General features: G+C 42.9%; 1 protein-coding gene across 1 annotated transcript in view; it reads left to right on the top strand.

The window, feature by feature from the left end:
* The first annotated feature begins 57 nt into the window (after window positions 1-57).
* The window catches only part of GVQW3 (GVQW motif containing 3), a 30,496-nt gene continuing 19,039 nt past the window's right edge, over window positions 58-11,514 (top strand). The window contains exons 1-2 of the mRNA XM_060018250.1: window positions 58-111; window positions 291-1,636. Coding sequence (XP_059874233.1) covers window positions 559-1,188 — 630 coding nt within the window. The 5' untranslated portion in view covers window positions 58-111; window positions 291-558 and the 3' untranslated portion in view covers window positions 1,189-1,636. The remainder of the gene's footprint in view (window positions 112-290; window positions 1,637-11,514) is intronic.

Here is an 11,514-nt window from a genome sequence, read left to right as displayed (position 1 = left end):
GGCCCAGTTTGCCGCAGTGCGCCTGCGCACGGCCTACCCCGAGAGTGGAGGGAATGGCGCGTGCGGGCGTGTCTCCTGGCCTCTAGAGCCTCGGATCCCGGGGCAGCTCCGGTAGGTTTCGCGTGCGCGGGTTTCTGCAGGTCTGGGGCGAGCTTGCACGTTACATCACCGGTGCATCGCTTCTTGCTTGCTTAAATTAACACCACATAGGCTTTTATTGCGGAAATCGCCATAGACTCTTAAGGGCCGCGGAACGGGACGGCCTCAGTAACTGGTTTTCACACCCCCAGCAGATCTCCGTGCCGCGGAGTTGGACGCAGACGTGGGTTCTAGGAGCTTTCATTTTCCCCAGCTTTGCAGCTACTCTTTGGCCCCGTTAGCTTCTAGATTGGAAGCCGAGGGTCTGAAACTCAGAAAAGCAATTACTCTTCCCTGATGAGTCTTCAGAGGAGCAAGAATAGCGACATGATTCCACCTGCAGCCCTATAGAGATTGGTCCCTCTGTCTTCCCCTCACACTCGTCGCATTTTAACGTTCCTGTGTTATTTGAGTGCCAAAATGAGTGACCGATATCTAGAACAAAGGATTAGTATCAAATTCTGCGTGAAATTGAACAAGTCTGCAAGTGAAACTCACCATCTTTTAAAAGAAGCTTATAGGGATGAAGTCATGTCAAGGGCCAGAGTTTTCGACTGGCATAAAAGGTTTAAAGAAGGGCGGGAAGACATTCGAGATGATGCCCGAAGTGGTCGTCCAGTCACCCACCGGACGGATGAAAATATCCAGAAGGTCAAGGACTTGGTTTGTTCGAATAGGCAGTTAACTGTGAGGATGATGGCTGAAGAGTTAAATTTAGATAAAGAAACCGTTAGGCTCATTCTGAAAGAAAACTTGAATATGAGGAAGGTATCTGCAAAAGTTATATCGGGTATTTTGAAGGATGAGCCTAAACCTCGAAAACTTGACTTTCGGTCTGATCATTCAAAGGAAACTAGGAAAAATAGCTCATGTGTGAGGGAAAAAGTAACAAATTCTGAACCATGGAGTCATCTCCAGTGCGAAGCTGGTGGGGAAATGCCTCTGCCTGTATCCCATCCCAAAATCCCTCCTGCCAGCCAGCTGCTGCAGACTTCATCTTCAACAAGCCTTCCCAGCAGGGCGGCTCAGGATTGGTTCACACCGTGGTGAAAGGAATCTGGGGTAGCTGAACCCAAACTAGAAAGCTGCCTCAAGGTTAGGCACCTTCATTTGCCGCTCATCTATTTTCAGCTTCTTTATGACTCCTCTCTACATGTCATGGCCCTGCAACTTACTCTTTGCTGGACTCTTGGGTCATCTTCCTTGCTGTTCTCCACAACTTTGAAGAACTTCTGGCTGTTGGCTTCTGGTACTTGCTTGTGCTTGACTTTTCTTTTTTTTTTCCTTACCAAGTTTTTTCTTCACTGTCCAGACCTTAGCTTGTTGTGACTGTCCTCTTCCTTTGTTCTCAGTATTCTGCCTCAGGGGATCATACGAATGAAAAGTGGGAGCAGGACCTCTTGGAGTCTCTCTCTCTGTGCCCAGGGAGGCATACTCTGCTGGGAGGACCCCAAAAGAAGGCCTACAGCTCCAGCCTGCTTCACAGTCAGGGCCTGAGGTATGGTACAGGAGGCAGTGGCATACTGACATAGTGAGCAATGCTAAGGGCCGATCCCTCCCAAATGACTCAGTGGGAGCCCCTCAGAACTCAGGGGTTGGCCACCCATCCTGACCTTCTCACAGACCTACCCCTCACAGAAATGCTGGGTTTGTTTCATTCTAGTCTTGTGCTTTGGAACCCCGCCCCCCCCCCATTTGGGTGTATCCCCTCTGATGGAGGAGGAGGATCTGGTCCTGGAAAATAGAAACCAGGGCACTAAGGTCCAGGCTGTGATATGTGAGGAGGAAGACAAGGTGACACTCTAGACCTTGAATTAAGGGAGTCTGCTGCCTACGTGCTGATTCCCACACCGCAGCCTGTTTCTAGTAACTAATATCAACCTTGTTGGTTTTTTTTTTTTTTTAAGCACCTTCAGTGTTTAGAACACTGCTGAGCATTGACAGTGTGATATTATGAAATAAGGTCACCAAGGGCTGGGTGGACTCCATGGATGAGGTAGTTCCTGGACTGGATCCGTAAGGAAGGATGGGACAAGGAGGCTAGGAAATGAGGGCATGCTTCCCAGGCGGGTAGAACAGCATGAGGCTCCGAACCTCCGTCAGTAGGACAATGAGGGCACTATTGGCTGAAATAGCAAAGTCCAAAGAGGAAGATAATGGTGTTATACAGAAGATAAATAATTTGGGATGACTTGCTTCCTCTCTCTGCCCCCAACTCTATGCTAGTAGTTTATAAATTGCTTCCCCTGAGTCTGTGGGTAGGTTTATATAATAGCCTACTTATTTGATTATCTAAGTTTCTCATCAAACCTTCAAAAAAGCAGTCTTTCCTAGTTGAGACTCCTTTATCTCTTTCTGGCTCTCTGCCAGGATTTATGGAATGGAACGTTTCCCAATTGGGTTCCAAGTAATACCACATAGACTGGAAACATCTCAGAATGGCTGGTGGAGGAGTGTGTGTGTGTGTGTGTGTGTGTGTGTGTGTGTTGGGTGGGGGGAATGGTTAGTAACAGCATTTCACAGGATTGGCCAATGTCTATGTTTTAACCCAAGGATTCTTACATTCCTATTATTTAACTGGTAAGTTAGTAAACAGTATTGGTTGATAGTAGAGGCCCAACATTTATTCAACACAGCTGTTTTTAGTTCTTTTCACTGTCACCTTCAAAAAATTACAAGTTTCCCACTAATACCTGTCAGCTTTGAGGCACTCTGAAACTTAGACCTTATCTCACAAATAAAAGATATTGTTCAGGAAAGCTCTCAAACCAAGCAACAGCTCACAGACGTCTGCCTGCTTAGCAATTTCTAGACATTCCATCTCAGGACCATTACATCTTCCTACATCGGATAAGGCCCTGGGCTCCCCATAAGGCCTTTGCAACAGGGACACTGCACTTCTGGAAGAAAGCCGCCACAGCTGGCCACTTGGTGACTGAACCAATATTAATCCTTGCTCAGCCCAGGGGGTAATTGTTGCAGAATTGTATGCCCCTATGCCTAGGCCAGGTTCCCACAACAGTACCTACAGGCATTATTTCCAATCTGTGATAACACAGAGGTCCTGAGAGAACTTATTTCTGGATTTATCCCTGTCCTGTAAACAGGGCTGGAGTGACCCTGCCAAAGGTGCTGGACCACGACCATGTTGGAGAGTAGGATACTGGAAGCCATGTTGTCCCAGACAGGGTTTGGACGCAAAGCAACCAGAAGCAGGTAATCAGGAGGGTGAATTCAAATTGTTACAAGTAGCTGTAATGAAAAGGACTTACCTTATAACCTTAGATCATCTCCTGGACGGTAGTCAGGTTGAACTGCACTACCTGAACCCATTGCCCGTTTGCAAGGCTTCTCAGAAAATATTCAATAAGATGATAATACACCCTAGGAAGCCTCGAGTTTGGAGGGAAGTAAAAATATTCACGCAGAGCAAACCATTCACACATGGCTGCTCAGAATCTCTACACACCAGTTTAGAGCATAATCTCAAAAGACTGTCCTCACACAAGAGAGTTCTCATGTAACAGTACCCCTTATCTGTCCACCTGCCGAATCTGTTTTATTTCTGACATGAATTTTGCCCAGCCTGCACCTTGCTGCCTAGGCCTCTTGAGCTTTTTGATCCTATAATCTCAGGGTTCCACCCATCATGCCCTAGGCCCTTGTCCTTGACTTTTCTCAGATATCACTCAGTTTATTCTCCAGTTTGCTCTTGCTCTTCTGTTTCCCTGGGCTTTGTTTTCTGGTTCTGGACCGCACCCTCCAATAGCTGCTTTTGGCCACTTTGGTATGCTTACCTTGAATTCCCCTTTTGGTCATGGTTTTCCACTCAACTGCAACTTTTCTCTCTTCTGATTTTTAGATCCCTCTTCCAGCTCCCCACTTCAGCCCTATAGTCTTTTGTTTTGTTTGTTTTGTGGGGGGTTTTTTTGGCAGTGCCACGCAGCTTGTGGGATCTTAGTTCCCCAACTAGGGACTGAACCCAGGCCTTCAGCAGTGAGAGCACAGAGCCCTAACCACTGGACCGCCAGGGAATTCCCAGCCCTATAGTCTTGAGTAAAGAAATTGCTCCATCCCTGGCCCCAGATTGCCTTCATATATAAGGGGCACACTGGGAAGGAACAAAAAAGCTCCCTCTCACCCTTAGCCACGAGGGGTTCCACTCCCCAGAGGCAACCAGTATTACCAGTTTCTTGAGGCAATTTGGTTACCTCTAGTACTCAGGAGTTATGAAAGTTTTTCAGAGATATAATATGCAAATCGCACTCTCCCAGCAACTGTATTTTCCCTGGCAGGAGAAGCTCCATCTAACCATAAGAGATGAAGCCTGGCTCTCTGTAGGTTGTCAGGAAGAGAGCTGGCCATCTGCAAACCTTGACCATAATTCTCAAGCTAAACACACAGTCAAGGAATCTCTCTGGGTTTCAGGCTGAACTTCCCCTTCCCCATTCTGGTTCAAAATCCACATGGAATGTTATACACTACAGCTGGAAGTCTGGGAGGAATAAACACTTTCCAGGGCAGATCATTTCATCATTGAGTTTATCCAGTCCGTTCTCCACCCATCATCCCACCTTCCACCTGTCCCACTGGTAATGATCAAAAACAGAAAGAATAAAGTATTCACCAATCTTTGATTTCGAAAAACGTGGGTAGTTCTGCAGTCTTCTGAATTCTGCCCCTGGCTCTGAGTTCTCACTGAAATGTTATTGTTTGGGAAGAATGTGTACATGGGGCCTGCTTTCCAGAGTCTTCCTTTCAGATCCATTTCTTAGAGTTCAGACTTTGGAGGTGCCCGGATAAATCTGGATGCTAAATGACTTGAGGATATCTAGTACAGGAGTGGGGTACTATTGGGAACTGTTGCTGTATCACATCTACTGATCAGCCAGCCTGCCGTTTACAGACCTCATTGCCAGCAAGTCTCACTAGGCTCCTTGGGATTGGTCACCAGGGTCCTATGTGGCTCAATAAGAGTCTTCTTTGCTGCTGGGATTGTATATGTAACCCTGTGTTCTCTAACTCCTTAGTTGGATCAGACCCCTCAGATTCTGCCAGGCTTTGACATCCTATTTGAGGCAACACTCATATTTATCTTCTCTAGTCTCTGTCTTATCAGATCCTTGCAAATACTGTCCCAGTTGCATCACCCTTCTCCCAGTATTAATATCCAGAAACAAAAAATCTGTAGTGGGAAACTTCAGTACTTCTTAGGTCCCACTTGCATTTAGTGAAGAGGTCAGCAAACTTCTTCTGTAAAGGAAATGTCTTAGGCTGTGTGGGCCATACAGTGGCTATTGTAATTTCTCAACATTTTAATGCAAAACCAGACATAGCTAATATGGAAACAGATGAGCATGGCTGTGTCCTAATGAGACTTCATTTATGGATACGGGGATTTAAATTTCATATAGTTTTCACAGGTCACAAAATATTTTTTTCAAACCACTGAGAATATTAAAAAAATTCTTAGCTTGCAGTAAGTTCATAGAAAACCAGATGGTGGGCCAGATTTGGTCCATGGGCCATAGTTTGCTGACCCCTGGTCTAATGTATATAAAATGTGTATATAAAAATGACAGATGATTGATCCATCAGTAACATTGTTAATGCCAAACTGATCTGGCAATGTCTGACAATTTACTACTATAGAAATTGTGGAATATTGAAGGTAGTCTTTATGGTGCCAGGAGCATGAACTAGAGCTGAATGATTGACTGTATTACCTTGACCATATTCTGATTCACAAAATAAGTTTTGTGCTGTTCTCGGCTAAAAATTATAGTACACAAACTACTACCTATATTTTGCCCTTGTAATATTTCCAAAAAAAATTGGCAATACTGAAAATGGTGCCAAGTTACAACCAGTGATAACAGAATGAACTGAAGGTAATTCCAAAATTGCCTTGACCATGAGCAGCATTTGAATAAGTTTGTTATCATCTATGAAAGGGACTACTATGGAGGTGACAAAACTCATTGAATTATATTTTTTTGCATGCTTGTAAAAAAATTATATATATATATATTGGCAACTGGTACCAAGCTATGTTCTTTTAGATATGTTTACTTGTTTTTCTCCTAAAGAGTGCCATATTGTGTCACCTTCACTTAAACTGATTTTCCAAAGTTGAAATAGAATCTCAGGATTGAACAGACCTTTGCAAGGATGTTTAATCCAGCCAGTCATGTTTCCTTTGAATCCAGGAGTGGCTAAATCCTACAGCTGCTGAAAAACTGCATCTGAAAGGAGATTCTGTGTTAATTCAGCAAATTTTTATCGAGTGGCTCTATGTGCCAGGCACTGTCCTATGTGCTAGGGTACAGCAACAGACAAAGCAGACACAAGCCTTAGATTTGAGTCTGAAATCTAATTATATTGCTGTTCACTCTTGCAAAACTTCTGTTCCATGTGCTCACACTAACTCATTGTTAATTGCATACCTGGAAAAAGGTATGACGTTTGCCACAGGCCTCTCTGCTGTGGTCATGATGCCTCTCCAGCTGCATTAATAATTTAAGGACTATATGTTCCACTTAAATTTTATTATTCTTTAGACCAATCTGTATTGGTAGAAAAACACGCTGGCAATGTTGGAAGTGTAAATTGGCAACAGCTTTCTGAAAAGCAATTTGGCAGTATCTATCAGGAGCTTTAAAAATGTTTATAACTTCTGATCCTCTAATTTTACTTCTGGGAATCTGTCCTAAAGAAATAGTCTGGGGCTTCCCTGGTGGCGCAGTGGTTGAGAGTCCGCCTGCCGATGCAGGGGACACGGGTTTGTGCCCCGGTCCGGGAAGATCCCACATGCCGCGGAGCAGCTGGGCCCGTGAGCCATGGCCGCTGAGCCTGCGCTTCCGGAGCCTGTGCTCCGCAACGGGAGAGGCCACAACAGTGAGAGGCCCGCGTACCGCAAAAAAAGAAAAAAGAAAAAGAAATGGTCTGAAATGTGGGCAGAGTTTATGCTTTAACAATCCAGAAGTCCAACAGTAGAAAATTGGTTAAGTAAATTACACTATGATGATATAGTAGACTATTATGCAGTCATTATAATTAATGTTTGTGAAGTGTTAAAACAGCATGGCAAAATACTTATAAGTGAAAAGAGTGACATACAAAATTATATACATAAATCCAAAAATATTTTTCTAAAATATTAATACTTTTATTATCAGAATAAAACAATAGCACCAAAAGTTGGCAATGGAGAGAATGGTTTGGACCATTGTTCCTGGACCATTAGTTTGGTCCAGGAACAATTAACTGGCTGGGTCCACATGGAGACTGTATGATACTATTGTATTGGTAGCAGGAGTGGGACAGAAGGGAAAGGGGCCTTCCCCGAAGGAGAAGGGGACCAGAATCCCTACAAAAATCCCGAGTGATATGAGAAGACACCACAAACGGCATGTTCCTGTTATGTGGTCCTAGGGAGGTAAAGGAGCACATATGGATCAAATATATTCTGACAAATGGAAAGGATTTGAAGTATTCTCCTGGGTAAAATTAACCTCATTCTTCCATTCTCTCATACAAAATGAATATTCTTGAGATGGATTTTATTACAACTGATTCTCTGAAGAATCCTTGAGCTTCCCATATAATTTCTTTAGGATAGGAATGGCTTTTGATGTGCCGAGTCTACCTCTTCCCATGCTGGGACACTCAACACGGATGTACATGGGAGTATTTGATATTCCACACTGAGAATACCGCATGAATATCAATAGTCATCTTAATGATGTAACTTAGGAAACTCGAAGGTTTGCAAATGTTTTTGTTGGTGTCCAGAATTACTGTGCTTTTATTTATATCTGAAGAGTAATTATTCACAGGATTTTCAGGTATGAAATGATGTAGATAATTCCTGTCTATATCCATAGATGAAATTGTTCTGTTGGGAAAATGTGTCTTTCATTGTTATTTTAGCAAAATGTTTACCATTAAAATGCCAAATATATCTCCTCGGTGAAATTTCAGATTTTCAAATGAGTACCCAAAGTAAATACATGTTTTATAGGCATCTAGGCTACAGATTTGTCAAGCTGGAAAAGTTTTTCAAGGTCTAAGTCTCTTGGTCTATAGAAAGAACAAAGGAGTGAGACTGGGGTTTGTCCTGCTCCTTAACAAGCCATGGGACTTTGGGCAGTTCATTTGCACCACTGGAGCACTTGAGGTTACTCATCCATAAAAGGAGAATAATAAAACCTGTCTCATGGAGATGTTCACTTTGTTCATTCAACAAATATTTATTGATTGTTTATATGTATCTGACCCTGTTGTAGACACTGAGGATACAGCAGTGAACAAGACAAAAAAAATGTTTCTTCTTATGAGCTTACATTTAAGTGGGGGAGACAGACAAGAAATAAGATAAATGAGTGAAAATATAGTATGTTAGATAGTTATTGTTAGATGTGAGGCTTACATTAAAATAATGTATATGGGGTGCCCAGCACAATATCTGGCATGTAGTAAGTACTCAACAGAGAGTAATTTCCTTTGCTTCTTCAGTCTTCCGAACAGTTCCTGAATTAGTCTACAGCATGGTAGTAATCAGCGGAAGGCCTGACCCATTGCCTTCTACCTCTTTCAAGTTAATACGGCCTAAACCTATTTTGCTTAAGAAGACAAAAGAATGCTTACAGATGTGCTTTGTACTTCCTGTATGGCAGATTAATCAAGGTGGTGCCTAAACACTGTTGATAAATGGCCTTTTCTGAAGCCAGTTGGCAGGGGTCCTTGCTTGGAGCTAGACGGCATTTGTCCACAAAGACAAATGCATTGTTTCTTTGCTGTTTAAGCAAAATGAACTAGGAAACTGTACTAGCTGTTTCTCTTAAAAGATGTGTGACCTTTGTCCTGTTCCAAACATCGGAGAACTGGACATAATTTACATTATTTATGGGAAACCAGGGCATTGACTAAAAGCCTGGAAAAAGAGGGTTTAATACTTGTGGTTTCTATATATTTTTGCCCATTGTAGAAAATTTGGGAAGTTCAGAAATGTTTAAAGAAGTAGCCAAAAGTTCACCCCTAGGATTCAGTTATTTCACCAGACCCATCTCTCTGCCTCAGCTTGCTCCTTCAAAAACATCCAGTGAATAGTCATTTACTGAATTCCTTCTTTAGGCCTGGGCCTGTACTAGGCATAGAGGGTATAGCCCTTGCCCTTAGGCAGTACCAGCCTTGGGGGGGTAGGGAAAGGGCCAGAGGTGGAGAGACCACTGGGAATGGGCTCCTACCTTAGACTGTCAGTCTCTCCCAGAGCACAGCTCTAAGGAACAAGCTTTTGTAAAGAATTTGGAACAAAAGTTGTTATCATCACAGTTAGGGTGATTGTAGGAATGAGAAAGTGGAGTATAAAGAGGCAAAACACACAAAGCATTGGTAAAGCATTGGTAACTGGCCTGCTGGCCTTGCCATCCCCGGCTCCTCTTATGTAAAAGGGCCCTCAGTTCTGTCCTGCAGTATCACCTTTCAGAAGAAACTAGACATTAGGCTGTGAGCCAGTACCCCTGTATCTTGCTTTAAGAATCTAATAAGTGAAAATTCAGAGGTACAACCCAGATTAGATGAGGAAATTGGCCCAGGGAGATTGAGTGAATTTTCTCTAATCACACATCTAGTTGGTGGCAGAGCCAGGATAATAATGAAGGACCTTGAATTTCTCTTGGTCCAGTGAGGTTTTTTTCCATTACTCCATTGGTAATAATATCCTTTACTAAAGTGTACATTCTTAAGATAACTTTAAAATAATTGTCACCCTTGCATTTGATAAATATGATTTACCAACAACTGATTTACATGCAGTTTGTGGGGAACATATTTATGACAGAGAAGGTGGTGCAAAGGTTTTTCCAAGTTTTCCTGGGGTGTCCAGGCCCCCTGGTCCTTCTCCCAGACTGTGTATTCACAAGTAAATGTTGGCATTCTGTCATTCATTTTTTCCAGATGTTCTTCCCTAGTGTGTTATGTTTTGTGTTTTTAATATTTCTCATATACATTTTTAAAAATCTGGGCACATAAATTCTAATAAAGTTCTCAACTATCTCTTCTATGCTGTCTCAAATTTTCGGGTGTGTTTATATTTATGACACAGTGTCTGAAGGCATGAACGCTATCACATCGTTAGGGCTTATATTCCTAAACCCTAGACTTGCGTTTCTAGATGTTCTGAAAATTCTTTACATTTCACTTGTAAATGCCACTATACTATGCCATGACATTTCCAGAGTAACATATATTTCAAACAGGAAAACAGAGGAAGCCCAAAGAAAAGGGAAGTAGGTTTCAAATATAAATACAAAAAGAAAAAAATCATTAAAAAATAGTAGAATACATAAGATGGGGGGGAGTGTAAATTCTAGTTTCACGTCCCCTGAGAACAGAATGTCCTGCAGACCCACTTTAGGGACTGGCAGTTTCCACTACCAACAAAGTAGCCCAATCTTGGCATCATACTTCCTTTGACTCTCACATGCAGTCAAGTCCAGGTCATTCCCCTAACATGTCTTAGCGTCACCTACTGCAACCGGACAGGGTGGTCACCCACCTCTCACGTCACTGTCCTGAAGTCCATCCTCTGCGCTGCTGCACACGTGCTATTTAGTTTGGAGTTTGCTGAAAACCGGAGGCTTTTTGATGCCAGCTTTTTGAGCCTGCTCAGGTCACACCCGCTGTCTCAAATCCATCCTTGCTGCCATCCACCTAGAAAACTCCTACTCAGCACTCAAGCCTCAGCCTTACCGTTGCTATTCTCTACCCCTCACTTCGTGGCAAAGCAGTCCCCACAGTGTACAATGCCCATTCTTAAGTGAAGGAAACCCTAACACTTAATTGCACTTAATTGTCTGCAGAATGTTTTTCCTCCCCTACCAACCCATGAACTTGAAAGCCAAGACCACATCTGATTTCTCTGTATTGCCTGCATCCGGAATAAAGCTTCCCTGGAGCTGTTCAATAAATGTCTGATAGATGAATGAAAGAATAGACTTATGGAAATTGCTTCTTTAAATTTCTGATTAAACTCACCATTTTAGCCATTTTAAAGTGTACATTTCAGTGGCATTTAGCACATTCACAGTGTTGTGCAATCATCACCGCTATCTAGTTCCAGAACACTCCAAAAGGAAACGTTGTATCCATTGAACAGTCACTCCCCATTCACCCCCTTTCCCCTAGCCCCTGGCAACCACTAATCAACTTCCTGTCTCTGTGGATTGGCCTGTTCTGGACATTTCAAATAAATGGAGTCATGCAATATGTGACCACTGTGTCTGGCTTTTTTCACTTAGCATAATGTTTTCAAGATTCATCCATGTTGTAGCGTGCATCAGAACTTCATTACATTTTAGGGCTGAGTAACAGGCT

The sequence above is a fragment of the Delphinus delphis genome, chromosome 8, assembly GCF_949987515.2.
Source record: "Delphinus delphis chromosome 8, mDelDel1.2, whole genome shotgun sequence".
NCBI lineage: Eukaryota > Metazoa > Chordata > Mammalia > Artiodactyla > Delphinidae > Delphinus > Delphinus delphis.
This window is presented reverse-complemented; position numbering and strand designations above follow the sequence as displayed.